Source organism: Oryctolagus cuniculus, chromosome 12, assembly GCF_051225735.1.
Source record: "Oryctolagus cuniculus isolate XC-2025 breed Fujian yellow rabbit chromosome 12, ASM5122573v1, whole genome shotgun sequence".
Classification (NCBI taxonomy): Eukaryota; Metazoa; Chordata; class Mammalia; order Lagomorpha; family Leporidae; genus Oryctolagus; species Oryctolagus cuniculus.
In genome coordinates this window covers 4,378,245-4,400,378 of record NC_142878.1, presented here as the reverse complement: position 1 = coordinate 4,400,378, position 22,134 = coordinate 4,378,245, and the positions used below count along the sequence as shown (strand labels likewise).

General features: G+C 44.6%; 1 protein-coding gene across 13 annotated transcripts in view; it reads right to left on the bottom strand.

Moving 5' to 3' along the window:
- MCTP2 (multiple C2 and transmembrane domain containing 2) overlaps positions 1-22,134 on the bottom strand; it is a 252,067-nt gene that overhangs the window by 81,113 nt on the left and 148,820 nt on the right. For all 13 annotated transcript variants that reach the window (XR_016218666.1, XR_016218667.1, XR_016218668.1 and 10 more), the window contains 5 exons: positions 17,248-17,350; positions 15,847-15,949; positions 5,551-5,652; positions 4,270-4,344; positions 2,443-2,562 (listed from right to left, as the gene is read on the bottom strand). Coding sequence is in view for 10 of the 13 variants with exons in the window: in XM_089311100.1 (XP_089167226.1) it covers positions 2,443-2,562; positions 4,270-4,344; positions 5,551-5,652; positions 15,847-15,949; positions 17,248-17,350 (503 nt within the window). In the remaining 3 variants the exon portion in view is untranslated. The remainder of the gene's footprint in view (positions 1-2,442; positions 2,563-4,269; positions 4,345-5,550; positions 5,653-15,846; positions 15,950-17,247; positions 17,351-22,134) is intronic.

Here is a 22,134-nt window from a genome sequence, read left to right as displayed (position 1 = left end):
AGTGTCCCATTGATGGAGAAAGGCCAGGAGCAGGTTCTAGTCTCTACAGGTCACAGGAGAACATGAGGCTCTTGGGGTCACCATCAGCACTCAGGGCACTGCCATGGTTAAGGGAGGCAATAGGCTGGGGATCTGCTTTATGGCCTTCCTACTTCTGTCTGGCTCAGGTCACCTGCACAGCCAACACCCTGTAGCAGGACAACTCATCGCGGAGTCCCCAGTCTCAGGGGCACAGCACTGCCACCAGGAGCAGCCTCCAGGTGGGCAATACCAGGAACTACCCTCCCCACAGCTGAGAAGGCTGCAGGCAAGGTCCATGAAAGCAATGGTCTTCCCAACCAAAAGTAAGATTTGGCTACCCACATGTTGTTAAAAAGAAAAAAGAAAAAAAACACAAAAGGGCAGGGAGCTAAAATGCATTTTTTAAAGTTTGTCTTAAAAAGTCATTTTCTGTATAGTCCCTTGCTTTAATAGCAGAACTATTATTTATGACAGTAGTAACAAAAATGATTTTTAATACAATTACTCGACAACTTAGGAAGGAAAAACACCTGTCCTTTAGTGTCCGCAGTATCTCAGAGATTCACCAGGTCTGGTCAACGGGGGTGCTACTGAGCTTCAAATTCAAGCTGAGAAGTTACAAAAGCAAAAAGGTTCCACCCCAATCAGGACAAGCAAAAGACAGAGTTTATGTGCACGGAACTCCAAGGTGACTCTCTGCATGTTCTTCAGCGATGTCCAGTGGGACGTGCGCCATATACACACAAGTCCCCCACGGTCTCACGTATCCCTAAAACTCAGACTTTAGCAGACACCCCACTTGAAACTCACTACGCACACAGAAGGGCAGCTAGAGCTGGTGTTCTCACTGAAGAACAGCCAACAGCCACCAAGGCAGCCCACATTTGCCAGCTTGGCAGCAGGCTCAGGCTCATGGTGGCAGCAGGGAAGCCCTCCGCAACCCCCTGCCAAGGCTCCCTACCCATCTAGAAGTCCTCTGGATTAGGCAACCTATTCCTATGCATTCGTTCTGATCTCTCCAGATCAGCCCGGCAGCCCATTCATCATGTCTGTCATCCCCTGCAGAATCCAAGGCAACAGGTCTGTTTTTCTGAAAGCACAGCACCAGAAATGCAATTCCAGAAGGCGGAAATCCTCTTCCCCTGCAGCGGCTGGCCAGCCTGCGGCCTGGAAGACGACACCGATTGTGTCCACTTTCCTCTCCTCCCAGAATGACCCAGAACATTCCATGGAAGCTTTGAAAGGGAATTCAAGTGGGAAGCAGAGCTGGGGAGGCGACAGAATCAAACACCATGAAGCCACTGGCAGAGGAGAATGTGAGAGGGAAGTGGACAAGTAAACGGAAGAAACAAGTCCTTTTATCAAGGCCAAATGTTTCAGCAATTTCAGACGGCACAAAATGTCCACTAGAGATCAAATCTGCAGCTGGCATAGGCCCTCTGTATCCTGAAGCCAGGGAAAACTGAAATAAACCCAAACAAAATGTTCCCCACTGGCCAAGAAAATGCCTCTTGGGGGTCTGATATAGTTGATTGCATAAAAAAGGTAGGAGTGATCTGGAACCAATGACACTGTTAGCTGATACCTGTAGTAGCGTTTGTGAGGCTGCAGCTACAGCGTAGACACTGGGGATGTGCTGACAACAGTAGACGAAAGGCACACGTGAAATGCAGAAACCAGAGCTTCCAAAGATTGTGGCCGTGTCCACTCTCAGACCACTCAAACCTTGTAGGGGTCCCTACAGTGACCTCTGTACAGCACAGAAAGTAGTGGGATACCAACAAATGGAGAGTTTGCAGCCGGGAGATGTGGTTTCTCCTCCTGTGGCTGACATTATCGATCTGATCAAGGACAGAGGAGGGAGGAGGCGGGCTATGTGAAGCGAGGGCACTGTGCCAACCCTGAAGTCCTTCCAAGACTCCTGGACTCTCCGTGGTAGACTCTGGTAGTTTTCAGATCTCTGAGACTATATTATGTCCACAAGCATGAGCCAGTGTTATCTAAGAATGTCACATACAGAAGACAGTCTGCTTCCTATTGCAATACAGGATGATCATTTATGCCCAAGTGGTCTGATATTACTAAGTGTTCTGAACATCAATGTTTGTGGATGATTTGTTTAAAACCAGACTGATCAAGCAATAATGTACTCATTCCTGGCACATAATGAAACTGTACAAATCTGGCTAAGAGGACTAGAGAGACATCTAGGTGTGCAGAGTAGGCCTGACCAGCGCCCTTAAACTCACAAGTGGGAGGTGAGTAGAATTTGGGAAACTGAAGGATTCTAAAGACAGATTTGACTTAGGTCAAATCTTAGAATGACAACCACTACACCATCACTCATGTCATAACATATTTTAGGAAGATAAAACCACACAAATAAGCAGCGAATAACCTGACCTTTGGAAGGAGGCTTACCACAAATGCTACTGCACTTCTTGACGTGGATTCCCACTGGAAGCAGCTCTTGAGGAACTGGACCGTGTTCCATATCGCCACGGTGATCCTCTTCACGCGGTCCACATCTCTCGATAAGATCTGGTGTCGCAAAACAGAAAACAAGGAACTGCGTTTAAATATTCCAAATATTCCCTTAAGGTCAGCTAGCTTAATCTATGCTGTGTATCTGCCAATTAAAAACTAAGTCAAAAGGAAAAGTTCTGATACTTTGAAATCACTTTTTAAAAAAATACTGTTATCCACAGAGGAAAAGAAAGCCCAATTCCTTTTATAGCTCATTTGATGAAGAATAGCCCGTTTCAACAAGGTGCAGGACAAAATGAAGCTGATGAAATCTATGGCACCCAGGCATTGGGTGTGGGTGAATTTGTGTACGTGGTATATGGGCATGGGGAGACGGAGGGTGAATGTTGTCCACTTTGGAAACAAGTGAATAGATTCACAGTAGAAACAGATTTATTGTAGCTCATCTGCTGCAGAGATCACAGGACAGGACAGTTCTGGGAGGGAATCCCGTCACCCCACTGCCAAGTTGTGGACAAGTGTCGAGGTCTGTCACTTACAATTTAGTGTTCATATTAGTCCTAAACTTTCAGGTTGAGAACTAGAGGGGTTCAAAAAGTGCCAGTCATGTAGCAAGTACCTCTAAGTCTGGTCATCAGCAAAAAGCGTCAACGCTGTGAGAATTTGAGGGACCAGCGTTATAAGAGGCATGGGGGGTGGGGGTCCTAGGACACCCCGGGGGTTTGAGCAGCACGTGCCCTGGTGCTCTCAGGGCTCAAAGCTGCTGCCGGTGGAGAACATATTTTGCAAATGTGCTACAGCAGATTCATTTCAAGTTGCTTGCAAAGCAGCTCCCCCACCTGCCTCAACTCTGGTTTTAACTTTCAAGTAAACAAAGTGAAAGGCAACACCAACAACAACAACCAAAAAAATAAGCACTTACTTGGGTTACCCAAAAAAAAAAAAAATTATTACACACTCAATGTTACAGCAGACCCAAGCAAAACACATGCAGTTTCCCTTCAGAAGCCGTGCCCAGCGGTTCACGGGAAACGAAGGGACGGCACAGGGGCTTCATGCGTATCTGCTTTATGGGCGCCACAGCTGCTCACCCCAAAGGAAGTGGGGGAAGTAATAAATGCGTTGAAAAGGGGACACTCTGTTCTCTGTTGCACAACTGCACGGGGACAATAGGTACAGGGTGAGAGCCTGGACCGCGTCTGACAGGGACGGAGAGTGACTTCACGCAGAGGACACAGGGAAAGAACGTGCAACTTCCCCTCCAGGCCCTGATCCTCACTTCCTGACGAACTGAGGAAACTAAGGGAACTAAGGGGCACGGGCCGGGGGAGCAGCAGTGATTCACCGTGGGGTGACATGCCAGCACAGCACTGGCAGGTAGGCGCTGCCGCGGGTGAACGCCGAAGCGAGCGCAGATGGAGCTCCTGTCCCCTCCCTGCTCTTCAAAGGGCAGGGCCAGCAGCAGCTAAGATTAAAGGAGAGGAGGCAGGCACGGAAACCCAGAGAAACCCAGCAGGGCACGGGAGCCGCCTTGGTATTAGCCACGGTAGCTCTAGCTCGGGGCAGGATGGGGCAAAGTGGATGGTCCCGACTTCTTCACCCAGCAGGCTTGTTAAGTCCTCCCCTTCTAACTGGGGCGAGTGAAGTCCTTGTCTCAGGAGAGCAGGGCGACAAGGAGCAGAGGGAGGGAGGGGGAGAAGCCACAAGCAATGACAAGGAGGTGTCCTAGGTGCTGAGCCCACCAGCCTGGTGCACACCTACCTTTTTGGACAGCTTGCGGCCGTCTTCAACAAAGCGCTTTTCTCTGGGGGTGAAGGTCCTGATGCTTGCCTTGACCTAGAAAGACGCGGTGTTTAATGGGCAGGATTCCTATCCGCTTCCTCCTTGTCTCCTACTGAGTGGGAGCAAAGAGGAAACAGACACCTTCCAACCTGGAGAAGTGCAGGCTTCTCCTGTGCTCTCCAGGGGTGAGCAGGATCACTCCCGGGGACAGGCCCTGGCAGGGCACACTGGGGCAGGGGCGGGGCTGTGTCCACTGTGCTACCTCCTCGGAGGTTTTTAAACCACCCCAGCGATCAAGGTCCCCAAGTTCTGCGGCTCCCCTCACAGTGCTCAGAAGTACTCTTTCACCAGTAGTGACTGGTATGTGAGTATCAGTGTCCAGGTTATAAAAACACCTTTCCGCAGAGAGTCCCGTCTCCTTCCAATGACCTGGAAACCCTAGGACAGGAGCCATGGTGGCCCCGTCTGACAGGGAGGAGACTGAAGCGTGAGAGGGATGTGGCGACTCGTTCGGTGCATCAGACGGCAGAAAACCTCCAGGAAACAATATCCCTGCAGGTTGGCTGGTTCACTGAAGAATCACTTAACCAAAATATTTTCTATGTACAGCTCTCCTGCTCTTTTCCCTTAAAGCCAGGTTTCAGAGACTGGTGCTTGCCAGAAGAAAGCAGTAGATGAAGGCACACAGTGGAGCCTGCCCATACGACTTCCTTGAGGGGAGAATGAATGAAATGGGAAGACTTACAAGGAAGGAACCACAGCTCTGTACACTGAAGACAGCCCCCAGACTTCTAGCATTGCCAGAAACTTGGGGACACAGAGATACATACACACAGGTCATTACACGTTGCCTGTGTGCGTATCTATTATATATCTTCTACTACATAGGTTATATATAAATGATTTAAGGTCATATATATTACACATAGATTATATATTATAGGTCATATAGCTACTATATAGATATTAATATAAATTTGATACAATATATAGATTATATAAAAATTGCTTCTGTTTCTTCAACTTTTTTCCTTGATATTTAGATTCACCAGGAATTAAACACAGTCACTTCTGGCTCACACGATTAGCACTCTGAAATTTGGGAAGCACAGCACCAATTTTATTGATGGATTTTAAAGCACTGCTCTTCCTTCCCTCTGACGTTAAGATGCCAGAACATTTTAGCCTGATTGGAGTGTCTCTGGCCAACTGTTATTTTAGGTACTGAAGATTTGGGAGGGTTGGCCCACTTGGACTTACCGGATTATATATGAGGTCCATCTCTAAGTAAATTGCTCCTTTGAAAGCTTGCTCTAAATCTTTATTTTTCAGCACATAACAGTTCGGCTGTCCGTCTCTAATCTGTGACAAACAAAATATAAAATACCTATTAGTGTAAGTTTTCTATGTGGGTGTAAGCTGAATAATCAAAATTAATTTGGGCAGAGTTGAGAATGTAGAATAACAGATACAACAAATATTAAGAAGCTACTAAATTCATTACACATCAGCTTGTAATAGGAAGATAAGAATGTCCAGGCTGAAACGCACGTGTTGGGAGAAAAATCACTCACGCACTAGACTACAGTCATGACTGCACTGTGCCACAGGCCTTTCCTTGAAAAATCCTGGAGATTACATGTTTTCATTTCCTCCAAACTGATGCATATTCAAAAAATTTCTGGCCCAAGCGCGATTGTCAAGGTCACGGGAAAAGGAAAGATCAGGAAATTGTCGTAAATCAGAACACTAAGGAGATAAGATGATTAAATGTAGTGCGGTACCCTGGATTGCATCCTGGGAAAGAAAATGATTTTAGTGCAGAAACGGGTGTCATCCAGACAAACATCCCAGCTCAGTTCTTGTTGGGTGCCACTGTGGGCTGTTTTCAGTTCTGACAAATGTTTCCTGGTAATGCGAGACGTCAACATCAGGAGGGACCTGCGAGGGACTTGTGGGAACTTCCTGTGTTCTCTTTGCAACTTTTCAAAATTATTAGAACATTTTGAAGAAATGAATAAAAAATATGTTAACAAAATGGTCACTGTTTCACTAGCCAGGAAACAATGCAGAATGAAAAACTAAATCAGCCTCACTAGCATTGAGGTTAAAAAAAAAATCAATTAAAATGCACAAAGCACTGAGGAATCTTCTTAGAAGCCAGATCTCTGCCACCCTCCCCAGGCCAGCACGTCACCTTGGTTCCACACAGAGATCTACCCACGGGTCCCAGCATCAGACATGCCCAGGCAAACACCTCTAAGTACCATTTTGGCAACTCTCTGGCTGCTCTTTAAGTCATGCTAAATAGCTTGACTTAATCATTCTCTGTTCAGATTTGATAGCAGCCAGGCTTTTATTACACACAGTAGCAGTATTTGTGTTGATTAAACTTCTGGCCCTTAAGAAGTACACCATTAACTCTAACAGGACATCTGCAAAACCTGAGCTACTGGAAGCTCTGCTTGGGACTGTAATAACCAAAACGTAAGCAACATAGGAAGTTTGAGGGCATGAAATTTGTGCCCTATTTTCAATGACCATTACTGTCATCACAAGCTACAAACAGCGGTGGAAACGAGTTGAATAAGTCACAGGGAAACAGCAATCCCACATTACAAGGGAGAGGCCGGCTTCCTTCCCCAGCCACCCCACCTCTCTGGGCTGAATAGGTTTTATGCAGAAAGATGGTTTCCCTGCCCGGTGGCTGGGGGGAGGGGTCCCCATAAAGACGCTGTTTCCTTCCTAAACGGTGTCCAAACAGGATTCTGAGCGTCCGCTCTGATACACAGCCCCACTCAATAAACTGTGGGTGTTAAAGTTGAAAGAAATAAATACAGAAACAGCATGATACTTTGCCAAGTGGACTTTGGTCCAACTTTGCTTCAGCCCACAGTCATTGTACTGTTATCTTAAAATTTCCACGATTTCTTAAGGGCCAGGGAAGGTCAACAGAAGAACAAGTATCAGTATAAAAAGAAATATTTTATAGCAAAAAGTTTTTTTTTTTAATTTAGTAAATGACAACTTCCTGTTACTCAATGTCCCTAGCATTGTGTCAGCAAAACCCTGAATCCACCCAGGCACACTAAAGCAGTCATCAAAGCTATAAGGCACGATGAAAGCTATTCATGTTGAGCGCTTTAATAGAAAAGTATCTTAAAACATGTGAATTAAAATTCATTAAGTTGTAAAAAGCCTGAAGTTACAGAAAAGATGAAGAGTCCCTTCAAACTTCACAAACACCAGCATCCCTTCCTCTGAGTACCAATTAGAAGGGAATCTAGCATTTATTCTAACTTTTACTGAGGATGTATATTCATAGAGCCCTGATATAGTATTTAACTCCTTTGCGTACGTGACAAACTGCAGATGTTGCAACTTCATTTTTTATGTGTCAAAATTTGGTGATTTATTTGCACTAGTTTATAGATTGGTCTCATGTTTATATACAACTGTATGCAATTCAAAATGCCCATAGACTATGAGTTATCAAGAGTTCTATTATTGAACAATTGATTCACTCCACTTTTTTAGTTTGTCTGCTACAAGAAACATCTTAAAAAAAAAAAAAAACACACCACAAAAGAAGCCTCTGAGTGCAATGAGGGAGACTCCATCTCACTCAAACTGAGAGGCATGGATAAAACAATTTCTCAGGCTTCAGCTCGGCAAGATAAATGCTTCCAATTGACTTGGTAGACATCTTTGTTTTCTTGCCTTTTCATAGGCAGAGAGCAGGATATTAGGCAACCATATGAGGACAGTGTCTCCACAGGGCAGCAACATAGATTTAACCTAATTAGGAATACAAACTTCCACAGTTTCCAAAGCAAACATTTTCACGGATTTTTGGAAACAATGCATCATAATGCTTTTAAGAATATGAGGGACAGTAAATTCCTGGTTGAATTAGCTCACAAATGGAAGAGGGCAGGAAGTCTGAGTATTGATTCAGGATTTGGGAGCCCAAGTAAAAGTTACTGAGAAGGTATCTCGTCTTAAATTTTTAATCTGACCCACAATTGTCCTCAAATTATTCAACCTTTATTTCCATATAAAAGAATATTAAATCTGCTTAAACAGGATTCAAGCACAGAATATACAAAACTAATCTTTGAGCTACATTCATTATATTAGAAAATTATATTCTTTTATAATCAGTATACAACTGAGGCTGGTGTAACAACAGAGAAAACTTCTCATCTGGACCTTTTGTTTTACTACACAAATCTCCTAGGTGATGAGTTAACCGATTCAACGGAAAAGTTAATCAGAATCAACGTGAAGGAATAAAACCCTTAGGAAGGGAGAAAGAGACACATTTACAATCTAAACCAGACTACAGCGTCCTACTGATTCTGTCATCCTTTGACGTAGGAAATGGAGAATATTTGTGTATAAACCTGCATCACCCTATACTTTCCCTGGTACCCATTCACATTCTTGCTCTCCCACCCCATCTCTGCAGCTCCCTACCCCCCAGACCCAGTTCAAAAATCAGGAAATGAAAATATCCACTAGGTCACCGCTGGCCCCATTCAGAGCCAGAATCCAGCCCCTCAACCTCTTCTACATAGACCACACTCCCTCCCCTCCTGGACCCCCAGGGTCAATCAACCCATCCACACCAGAGGCCAGAACCAGATCCGAATTTTGCAACAGCACAAAACCTTGAGGCGCTTGCAGTTCTTATCAGCTGGCTCCCCTAAAACTTGCATGTGAATTCTCTATAAAATCAGTTGACAATCCTAGAAATTGTATAAAATTCACAATTAACATTAAACCCATTCATCCCATTTTAAAAATTACTATTTTCTGGAAGATAGAAATAGACACAGAGAGATCTCCCATCCACTGGTTCACTCCCCAAATCCCCACAATAGCTGGGAATGGCCCAGATCAAAGGCAGGAGCTCAGAACTCAGCCTGGGTCTCCCTTATGGGTAGCAGGGACCCAAGGACTTCAACCATCACATTCTGTCTCCCAGGATGCGCATTAACAGGATGCTGGAGGTGGGAGCAGAGTGGAGACTGGAGCCTGGGCACTCTCAGATAAGATGCAGTTGTTGTGTCTGACCTGCCTAAGCCAAAAACCCACCCCAAGAACATTAATATCTTTCTTAATGAATAAACACAGGTATGCAATTTTTAATGTATGTTTGTGTGGCTCTTACAAGAAAATTTCATTGGGTGTGTTTTTGGATTCTAGATAGAGGTGAACTGAGTTTAAAATCGGGTTCTGCATCAGACTGCCAGGATAACTGGATAAACTAAGTTCCTGGTTGTTCAGTTTCCCGATCTGTAAAATGTCAATAAAAACAGGAAACAACTCAGAGGTTGCCATGAAATAATCAGCACAAAGCAATAACAATGACAGATTCACAGGAATTGCATGTTAAATATCTATTTTTAGTCTTAATTTATGTCATTTTTAATTGCTTATGTTTTACATTTAAAAATCTACAGGACACACTCCCCTCCATGTAATCACCAAATATCCTATGTAATTTAGAAAGGATCTGCACCTCATGAATATTCTGGAACTAACTAATCCTCTGCTGTAGTTCATTAAGATTGTTTTCAGAACTGTGAGCAGTGTGACAAATTTCTACCTGGATATCTGTGCATCTGCAATAACATCCCCACAGGTAAATTCCTGGAGGTGGAACTGCTGAGTCACAAGACATGCCTGTTTTTATGGTTTGGGCTAATGTAGTCAATTTGTTCTCCTAAAATGAATTAATTTATACTCTCAGCTTCAGCAAATAAGTATTTCCCTGCAACCTGGACAACCAGAGGCATTTTTGTTGAATATACAGCAATATCATAGGAACAAATAGTCTCAGGTTGTTTTAATGTACACTTTTTTAAAGTGAACATTTTTGCCCATATGTTTATTAACAGTAGACCATGGTTGAGTCATCTCGCATGTCTGGCATATAACATCTATGTGCCTACAGGTATCAGTGCATCCTTTTGAACCCCGGATGCCATGCCAACACATAGCTCAACTATAAATGCTCAAAGGATACTTCTTTATTGAAGTTTAATCCACTTTACCAAACTGACTCTACAAGGCTTATACCAAGTCATTCTTCCTCCAACAATACAAGGCTTATACCAAGTCATTCTTCCTCCAACAATACTCGAGAGTGTCTTATTTCTACACTTGATAATAAAAAATTCTTTACCATATTGGTAATGATTTCATAAAGTAATTTCCTAATTTAAGTTGCTAACTCGACATAGATGTTCTCTGCGTGCACTCCAGGTGCTCAATGTGTGCCACAACTCTAGTTACCAGTTCAGTTACCCACTGACATCCCGCCACACACCTGCAATGCATTACAACCATCATCTTCAATTCACCCCCAGAGCAGTATGACAGAAATGTTATAGAACTTGTCAAAAGTCACAGTGCCAACCTAGGGGAGAAGCCAGGGCACCAGCCCAGGAGGGCTGGGTCTCTGCTCTGCCACCTAACCTCCAGCTTCATAACTGAATATATCATGAGCCATGCGCATGCTGAGTCACTACTAGGATCCCTCTCTAACTTTTCAGATCGATTCGCTTTTCCTTATGATTACTAATTAATAATTAATATTATCCATTTGTTGATAAGCTGCTAGCATTTTTTTTAACCAGTCAATCCTTTGTTTTAATTTAGGATTCTGATTTTATCTTGAGCATACTGACATCTTGAGATTTTTTCTTTTTTGCCTCTTGCCATTGCTGATTTCCAATTTGCTTTTTCTTGCATACGATTTTACCACTCTTTTCCCATTTTTAAATGGAGTTTTAAGTGTTTGATCTTTAACTTTTCTTGACACTGTTCCTGTGCTTACGGTAACGACCTGGCGCATCTTCTCCTGATGAATCAGAAGCCAGTTTCCTCAGAACTACTTATTAAATAGCTATCCTTTCCTCAATAACATAATTCAAGAATATATATAAAATGATCTCCAGTTTGAGTTTCCCTTCAAGTTCTTCACTACAGTTCTACAATTTCCTTACACAGATCATAGACATTACCTTATTTGTTGTCTTCCATTGTAGTCCTTGATGCATTTTAAGAATCTACTGAAAGCAATGGAATTTGTGTTCTTACTATTGATGTTATTCAGTTTTTTATGAAAATATCCTGCCTATGAATTTTATGTTTATAAAAGCCTGAGAACATCAGGGATCTGTAAATGACGTACTGACTTCATTAAAATAAGCACACTTTCCTTTTTCTTCATAATGTTGCAATGGCTGGGTCTGAAAAGAAAGGCTTGACTTTCCACGGTTAATCTGTTAGTGTGGAAACTCATGAAGTGCTCGGAGCACTCCTATGCCACAGGTACAACTGTTGTCTTTTCAGAGATGAAGACAGTGCCTCACCAGTGAAGGTGATGTCTATAACACTCCTCACGATACCGTTCACCGTCTTAAGGAGGTGCTCATCACTAACTCATGGGACTATTTTTTTACAATCAAAAATGGGTGTTGAATTTTATCAAGTGTCCCAGGCAGGTCATCTGTAATGTATCAATGACATAAATTACACAATTAGAGCTCCTTATGTGTTGAGATTTACTAGGATTCCAGGATAGGTATATAATTTTTTGATTGAATCTACATTTTTCATATGGGTTATTTTAATCTCAGGAAAAATTCATAAGTTTTCTTCTTCAAACTCTTAATAAATTTAAATAATGTAAAAAAATTGCCTGTCTCCTAAGTCATATTTATGAAATACATGAAGGTTATATACCTTAAAAAAAGAAAAAAACTTGTTCATAAAGTGACTTGAATCTGTTATTTTCTTTAGATGAGGGAGGGAAGCAGAAAGCAAAAAGAATAATTTGAGGACTTTTTCCAATCTCTCCATAATCGTTCTTGCTAAGCAGCCGATTCGGTACCTGACATCCAAGTTGCTCCGATTATGCTTCTGAGGGCAATTTTCTTTGCCGCTTTGTGCACACATCCACGTCTGCAAATACAGCGCTGTCTCACTGCAAGATCCCCATGTCTGCAGCACCCAGTCTTGCACGCTGTGTCTGACCCCGCGTCTTCTCAGATACCTCAGTGAAGTTCCCTGATGCGCCTCACAGCCGTGCGCTATCTTTCTCACAGTTTCCTCATCCTTGCTGGTACACTCTCCTCTTTTCTTCATTAACGCTGTGAATGCTTTGTTTCAGGGCAGAGGAACTGCTACTCGGATGGATCACACCCACTGTTCCATCCTTCCCGCTCTGTTGATGTTTTTATCTTTATTGATTCCTTTTTAATTCTCTGATTTGATTCTTTTGTTGAGTTGCTTAATTGATTTTCAGCCTTCCGTGTTTAGTGATAAAACCATTCAAGGAAAGAATTTCCTCTGAATCATATTCTTGGCCTTTATCCACCCATTTTCATGTACGCATTGAATTGTCGATTTGTAAGTAGCCCATGATTACAGTTTTGGTATCTACGTTAGTGACTTGGGAATCTTTTCCACCAGGCAGTTTAGTACTTCATTTTTTAAAATTTCTATTTCTATAGTACTCTGATCACTGAAATTTCTGCCTTTTGGGGTCTACTGAAGCATTTGGACCCACATGATCAATATTTGAGTTAAATGAACATTTGAACAGGATAGTCTATTTTTATGTATATAGTCACATATTCAGCCATTTACTGCTTATTCTCCTACATTTGAGAGCCATCACTTCAGTGTGCTTAGAAATCATCATCTGATAATTTGCTAAAAATGGAGATTCCAGAACCTCACACCCAGAAATTCAGTACCTGTGGCAATGCATAGAGAACTTTCCCATTAGCAGCATTTTCTGGGACTTGCACCTTCAAGAATCTTCACTTTACAACTTTATTCTGGTATTTTAACATCTGGATATAGAATGTATTTTATCACATTGTGATTTTAGCTTTGTAAATTTCTTATATATTTATAACATATATACATTTATTTTTCAGGGAAGTTCCATGCTTGTCTAACCTTATTGATAACCGAATCTTTTATTTGACTCCTAAAATAGCCTTCTGCGTAGTGACTCCCCCTCACCGTAGGTCTATGTGCTGAACTACTGTCCACCCATTTATGGCTCACTGGGCTTCAGGTATCTCAAAGCAGCAGCAGTTAGGTTTCACTCTCTGATCACTGTAAGAGGCATTTCCATTGAATAGGAAGTTTTAACCTATTCTCCTCCACCATCATGTGTGAGATGGCCAGGTTTACACTTGCCATCTTCTTGTACGGACACTGGGGGGAATGCACAAAACTTCCCTCTCTCGACATCACCGTCTGGACCAATGACCACTACTGCCTGACTCTTCATACCCCATCACGGTGAAGTCACCTTTCCTGGTTTCCAGGACTGATAGAACATTTTGCCTTTTTACATCGTACTCTGTTTCAGTGAATATATAACTGTTGCACCAGGAGTAAGGAATAAGAGAATGACCACTTTCGCCCTGGACTGGGGTCCATCTTGTCTGACAAATGACCTCTCTGTTGTCCTCTTTTCCCTTTGCTCTTCTGCCATGACTGCCTGTTGACCACGTGGGATTCCCCTGGCCAAATCTATTCTATGCTCTGACAAAACAAACCTTGGCAGTACACCAAATTTGGTTTTCAAAAATTTGGTTATTATTCCATAAATATAAAAGTAACATTATCATTTATTTGAATGGACAGAATTCCAGCATTAACCTAAAAAACTAAGATGATGTGAGCTTCCTTGTGGTCATGTTAGAGCAGCATCCTCCAAGAGCTCCGGGCACCAGGTGGACACTTGACAACTCTGCATGTGTCACAGCAACGAACGTGGGGATCGTGGGAAGCTCACCACCAACCTGAAAAAAGTTGGTGTGGGGACCACTTGCACTGAGGCTCAGACCTCCACAAAGCGTCCTACCTTGTATTTGGATGAACGTGTTTTTGAAATGCATTGATTCTAGGTCTCCACTGGGTGTGACGTCCACCTCCTTGGGGATTTTTGGCTAAGTCTATAGCCATTTACATTTGTCCCAGGAGCTGGGAGTAGGCACTGTTGCTGTCCAATGTGGAGAGGTCATGGGGCTGCTATCAGCACAGGACTGTTCCATGTACAGAGAATGAATGTTCTGGCCCCAAATGTCAACAGAGCCAACACTGAGAAACCCTGATTTAGCTGGAGATAAATTCTTAATTCTTTCAAGGAAAGAACCAAGTCAATTTTTAGTATTACAGGAGATGTTAAAAAATCAAGTAGGGTCCACCCAGCCAGGGATAAAATAGACTAGTCAGGATGTATAGAAGAATCAGAGCAGAAACGGTCAAAAAAAGGAAAAAGAGAGAAGAGAGAAAAGGACGATGGTGATTTTAAAAGAGCGCCCTGGCTTCTGTCCCGTCAGATGTCTCTAGAAGTGTGCCCCACATTCTTGTTACATGTATTCTTAGAGGAATAACTGACAGAGTTGTAATAAAAACGGGAGGGGGAACTCCCAAATTACCATCTCCTCGCCTGGCGCTGCACCGCCTGCCGCCGCTGGCTCCGAGCATTTGGCAAGGGCCGGCTGCAGCAGGCGGCAGATGCTCCAAGCAGGCTCCTCGAGTAACATCAGGGATATGAGAACTTGGGGAGAAATTAACCAAGCGATCAAACTGCGAAGAGGAGATATTAAGAGGTACTGCATTCCCCTCTCCGTATACATCCTGTAAGCTAGACTAATCTTGTGCTTAAATTACAGAGTGCTCCATCCACGCACACGCATTAACAGCTTTGGGAAAATAAGTCTTTCAGAAGAAATAAAGTCTCATTGGCTAATTAAGTCATAAGGACTCTACAACAAATTGTGTTAGTTGGGTAAAAACCTAGTGGCCTCTCTTCTAGACAGTACATTGGATACACACATTAAAGTTCAATTAATTCACTCTCCAGCTCTCCTCCTTCGCCAACGTAAAGGCGTCATGGATGTTTCTCTTCTGCATTTTGCAAACAGCTTCCCATTCAGCTGTTGGTCTTAGCTGACCCTGGGCATTATTTTCAACTGGATCACCTTACTCTTTCTTCTCCAGTGGAGGCCCTCTCTCTCTGCTTTCTTCCACGAAGTACTTTTGGAGACTGAAATCAAACATGGCTACTCAAAAGACAAACAGAACTTTTGCAGCAACAGTCTTTAGTGGGACTGAGAAAAAACGCGCAGTCACGGGTAGCTCGTCTCTGAGGAAACGTGCAGCAAGGAGGTTTACGGAAACACAAGTGCGTCCTCCCTTAACAAGTGGAAAATCAGGCATAGACCCACAGCCCTGAAACCAGACAGAACCTCCCCTGTTAAGGGGGAAAGGCTGGGTGTTTTGTGTTTTGGTTGGTTGAATCAACTTTGGAACGATACAGAAAAGCATCATACTACTTTAATCAGAAACTATGGAAAACACAGAATAAAAATAAAGAAAAACAAAACAGTAATTTCCTGCTATTGCCAGGAGGTTCTTTCCCTCCAGACTAACAAAAGATGAAGCAACCCGAGACCATGGAGACTCAACCGTAAAGCATGACTCACAAATTATTTATTAACAAAGGAAACTTACAGACAGCAAGGGAATGGCAACTTTTCCAAGAAAATCGGGGGGTTTATCTCCATCTTCATCAAACACTGTCACTTCCAAAACATCATGGATATCTTTAATGGGGCTGAAACAAGAAACACCATGTCTCATACACAAACACACACAAGCGAAGTCTGTTCCATGAAGATCTGAAAACACTGTTTCACTAATTAAGTCTGTGTGTCCTTAGAGTATAAAAGTACCATTTAATTAAATTCTAAAAATTAAATCAAACTGACTGTATTCCCAAACCTTCCATCACAGACAATTCAGACATCCATACACACACACGAAAGTCAACCCTTTCACTCTGACATTTTCCGTAAATACACACACTCAAGAGTAGGACTTTTAAAGAAACAGGATAAAGAAAGGAAAGGGGAGAGAAATAGAGAAGATGAAAATAAAGTTATTTCAGTCACTTCCAAGTGAAAGGAGCAAAATACATATATATATATATATAGAGAGAGAGAGAGAGAGAGACAGAGAGAGAGCGAGCGAGCTTTCTTTAAATTGATGAATTCCTTCGGGGGGGTGGGTAGAAAATCACAATTCATTGAGATACATCAAAATCATCTATTTTTGCAACACAAGATATAAAAATTCCCAGGCACATTTAGAGACTATTTTACCTACTGATCAGAAGGAGGGACTTACATCTGCTGGCAGGCACACCTGCTCAGCAGAGTGAATCTGCTTCTCTCAGAGCCTTGAACATGCTCCTAACCCATCAACTCCATTTCAAGTACACATAGCATCAATTCTGCTTCGCAGGAGCAGGGGCCACCATTCCACCCACATTCAACTAGGGCCTTCCCTTGATGGTCAGCTGCTTTGAACACTAAAGCAAATTAGGAAACTTAAATATGCCCATCCTCCTAATTACTTGAGTTTCATAGAGTAGGCAGAGAATTATGACGATGTGGGTAACTCAGACTTAGAGATGAGGAGCTTATGACTGTCATTAGGGATTCAGATCACCTGTATTTTCTAAAAGACTGAGCAGAATGCAAGCTTTCGGGCACTCAAACAATATCACAGCCTATGAGCTCCCTGAATCTAAGGTAGGCCTCCACTTGTAACACGCCTTAACCCAGGAATGAATGAATCTAGATAGATGGCCACACAGAGATTAATTTAGTCACTGAGATCTGTTTTACAAAGGCCTCCTTGTGGTTCGAATGGTCTCTTCTATTATTAACACCACTCTCTCTAAAAAGATAAAAGGTTTTCCAGAAGGAAAAACAAAACAATAAAATTCACTCCTTGCACTAGACATGGACAGGTGCTACTCCGGAGACCCAGGCTGCCCCACGCTCGTCAGGCATGAGCCCTCTCCAACACGGAGCTGCTCCTCCACAGCCCAGGGGCCACAGCACTTACAACGTGAAAACTTTGTTCCACTCGGGGTTGAGGGTTTTGTAAATGGTGTGCGTCTGAAGCCGGTCGTTGCCTAACTCCAGCAGGCAGAAAGGGTCACTCTTGCCTGGAGAGAAAACAGACATGGGTGAGAGGCAAAGAATCTCCCAAGGGTTCGAAAGCGACTTGAGCACAAGCCACACACTGTGTAACAACGGCACGCTGCTTGCTAGAGTGGGGAAAGGAGTCCTCCCCTTGCCATGTGCTCCGTGGAGCCCTGGGTGGCAACAGTGGAGGGCGGAGCCTGCAAACCCTGGTCCTGCAGACTCAGCAGCTGCAGGCTGACGTGTGACCGAGACGTAATCGTGGGAGGCAGGGCGTCAGCTTGGCCTGTGACAGCACCCACTTCGTTTTGTTGACAGATGCAGCCTCGCTCCTTCCTAAACGTGCCTTTCATCAATACAGACACCTGCTCTTCTACAACTGGGATGACAACTTAAAGGCTTCCAAGGGGCTCTGGGAGGAGTAAGAGAAAGTGTATAAAATGGCCTTCAAGAGCCGAGCTTGAATGGCCACAGGCTCGTGTGGCCCCAGGCACACAGGACGTTGTGAAGAGCGTGACCTGCGCAGCTTAGAGGCATCGTTCCATCAGGTAACGCCTGTCATTCACGTCCAAGGGGCTGAGCTCCCGCCTTTACAGTGTCCCCTACAGCCTCCAAGTGATGACCAAAGGGTAAAAATAAAATAGTAAAAGCCTACATTCAAAGTTGCATCTAAGGGTTTCCAAGCACTGGGTTTGGCAGAGAGCCCTAGAGTTGGAACTGTCAGGGAGTGGACGGACGACTCCATAACACCCATACTGCACGAAGGCAATGCCTGCCTCACCGCACACTGGCACTTTACAAAGCAGCAAGTGCTAAATTAATGGGGGCACGAGGACAGACGCTTCTCCAACAAACAGCCAAGGAGTCTTGGGCCAGGGCCTGACTCAGAGTGCTCAAGCCTCTTGACCTCCTGGCCCCGCATTCAGGTCAGTGAGCCCGCATCTGATTCACTAATAGCCAGGAGCTCCGAATACACCAGGAGCCTGTGTGTGGAGGATACTTCACCAAAGGAGAAGAGCTGATGCCTAGGTGAGGGTCAGGATTAAACAGGGCCTTCCCTTCCACTCACTCACGGCCTGGACACTTCAATGCCTGGCCAAAGCTTTTAGGTCACCACTGTTAAGTCATTTACCAAAAGAAAATAACCAAGCCCTGGTCATAAATGAATGAGCTCAGGTTCTTAGCTTCCAACAATGGAAATAGCCCTTGTCTAGATTTCATAGAAAAGGTATTTATTAAAATGATATCAAACAGCCCTCAGACTTACTGCAAAGGCTTGGAAATCAGCCTGAAGAAATGACCATAACCAAAACAAAAATCACTTAGGCACATGAAGCGGAGCCTATATCCCACCCCAGCAAAAGCTGCTGTGGCCACTGCTTCCAAGAATGCTGGGCACAGAAGGCACGACGTTTCCTGGGCCCTGACCAGCAGCCTCTGACACGGAATCTCGGTTCCAGCTTCACCTTGGCACCCACCTTGTCAAGAAAAGAACCAAGTGGGGAACTGCCAAGGCTCAGGGCATTCCAGCTTTGCATCTTCTGTGCATGGGCTCTGCCCCTCTCTCCAAAATGCACAACAGGAAACGTTCCAAACACAGAAGAGGCTGTAGGTGTTGGGCAGTCAAAAATCAAATTAAGACAAAAATCTGTCTGCAAAAAGCTCTGCTCCTTCCAGGTCAAGTGACTTGGGCAATGGGTGCTACAGAGCTCAGGGTTCGGGTTGGATGAGGGGAGGCCTCCACTGTGAGACCACATGTTCCCCCTTCAAAGTCATGAGCATGACAAGGCCACGTGTTCCTGGCTTCCCGCTCAGGTGTAACACACGCCTGGCTCCGCCACCCACACCGCAGCAGCTACTTAACCGTTTGTCAGACTGTTAGTAGGTGTCAGCGCCAAGCCCCCAGACAAGCAATGTGACGTGCCGTCAGCACGTGCTCTGAGGAAGCCATCTGACTCTTAATGAAAGCCCTGGGGTTGCCACACAGCAGGCCAGACACGGCCGCGGTGGGCTCCGCAGTGGCTTCCATCTCTCAAGTGAGCCCCTGGCTGTCCCAGCTAATGAGGAGCACGCTCCTCTCCAGGAATGGCGAGTCGCAGTGCTGAGCCTCCACAGAGCCCAGTGCTCCGAGTCTGACGAGTTCAGTCAATGCTCATTAAAATGCCGCATTTATTAATATCACACTATAAACAGGCAGAGAGAAGAAACAGACTTGAAAACACTTAGAGAGTAATGTATGCATGCTTCATGAATTAGCCTCTCCCGCTTCGAAGTTTCCAGTTACACAGGCACTTTGGATGACTTTCAAATGAGGGTTTTTATTTGGGGTTACTGCAATTTTCTGTAATAAATGCAATGTCCAAGTGGCCCCCACTGGTGCAGAGAGCAGCACCAAGCACAGCGACACACGGAAGTTCAGTCTGCATTTCTGTGTGCACCACCCACCTTACAGGTACAACATTCAGCTCACCACGTGCCAGCCTCATCAGCACTGTGGCGCCACCTGTGATTCAGGCTCAAGTTGCCGCTTTAACATCTCATGCTCACATGAATTTTATATTCACTCATGTTCTTTATTCACTCAAATAGTTGTGCCTTCAAATCACAGAAGTTGAAAGGCAATGCACGTATTTTAGGGGTGTTGTTAACCACCCACTGAGCACCCACTACGTCCCTCTGTGGAAGTCACCTTTGCAACAGAAACCTGCCTCCCTCTCTCCCCAGAGCAGACCAAGTCCTCCATTTCTCATCTCTGTGTGTATTATCCCCTGCCCTTCTTATGTGCCCCCATCTAAGTTCAGTTCCCTCTATAGACGGTGATTGAGTACCTTGATGCAGGCACCACCACCAGCCACGTGTCTCACCATCCTCGAGAGGAGTTGTGACCCAGGGAGGGGGCAGTGAAGGCTTCCCCGGCTCCCGACACTGGCTCTTAGCCAGAGAGCATTCCTCCCCCGCTCTCTGAAAGATTCAACCCATGGTCCCGCATGCAGAAAAGGATGGGTTGATCTCCCTTCTTTCTGGGAGCGCATTTGCACTGCCTCTCCAAAGCAACCCCAGGTTTCTCTTCTCCAGCATCACACGTGACGAATGTCTAGGACAAGGGTCAGCCAGGTCCAAGTTCCGACCGTGAGGACAGCAAAGCCAGGGAAGGACTTCCTTCTGTTGAAATGTTTCTTCGCGTTCTGGCATTTTCATATCCCAGCGCGAGCACAAACAAGTGACATAAGCATTTGTCCTCCTTTCAATGTACCCTCCTACCACCCGCTCAAGTTCCAAAACACACAGTCCTCCCCTGAACTTCCTACCACCTCCCCAGCTCCACTCCCTCCAAAGCCCGTGCTTCCCACAGATGCCAGGATAAACTTTTTGAAGTTTACATCAGATCATATCATTCTCCTAATAAATGCCTCCAGCTGGGCCTTAACTTTCTGGATAGCTTGGTCCCACCTGAGATGCCAGTCTCCTCTGCCCTGAACGCGCCTTGACTATGCTCTCTTCTTCACCTCTGAAAAAGCCCTGCAGGCCTTGGAGCTGGCTATCCCTCCTTCTTCTCTCTGTCAGCTCCTCGTCGCCCTCAGTATCTCAACTCAAACACCACTTCTTGCAGGGACACCCATCAGGTCCCCTTTTTAAGATCTAATTATTTGAAATGCAGAATTACACAGACTGGGAGAGTCAGAGATCTTCCATTCACTGGTTCACTCCCCAGATGGCCTCAACACCCAGAACTGGGCCAGGTGGAAGACAGGAGCTTCATCCAAGACTCCCCCATGGGTGGCAGGGGCTCAAACACTTGGCCCATCTTCTGTTGCTTTTCCTAGGTGCAGCAGCAGGGAGCTAGGTTGGAAGTGGCATACAGGGTAAAGCCTCCACCTGTGACAGTGGCATCTCTTATGGGGTCTGGTTTGAGTCCTGATGGCTCCATTTCCAATCCAGCTCCCTGCTAGCGGCCTAATCTTTTTCTTAAATATTTGAAAGTCAGAGGAAAAGAGGGAGGGAGGGAAAGACAGCAAGTGAGCAAATGACACACACACGGATACTTCATCCGCTGGTTCATCCCCCAAATGGCTGTAACAATCAGGTCTAGGTTAGACCGAAGCCAGGAGCTCCATTCTGGCCTTCCGTGTGTGTGGTAGGGCCCGGGGACTTTGGCCATTTTCCCTTGCCATCCCAGGTACATTAGCATAAAGCTTGATTGGAAGTGGAGTAGCAAGGATTCGAACTGGCACTCCAATACATGATGACAGCACGCCAAACTCAATCTCAGCTTAACTTGCTTTGCCAGACATGGTCAGTAGTTTGAGCATAGGATTTCTATGTATAACAAAAATATTGATCAGCCCAGAAAGGCATTTGTATTGATAAAGTCACCATTCAGGTTATCAATGTAAAATGCTGGGGCCAGCACTGTGAAGTAGTGGGTTAAGCTGCCACCTGCAGTGCCAGCATCCCAAGTGGGCACTGGTTTGAGTCCTTGCTGTTCTACTGTTGATCCAGATCTCTGCTAATGTGCCTGAGAATGTCCCAAGCTCTTGGCCCCTGCACCCACATGGGAGACCAGATGAGGTTCCTGGCTTCTGGCTTCAGCATGGCTCAGCCCTGGTTGTTGCGGCCACCTGGGGAATGAACCAGTTGATGGAAGATCTCTTACTCACTGTGTAACTCTTTCAAATAAGTAATTTTTTAAAATGTAAGATGTAAGCACAAAATAGTTGAGTACAAATTTCCCCATGATGAAGCATATTACTTCTTCATTTTTATCAATAGAAACAAAAATAACAGTTTGATATGGTGGTGACTTTTG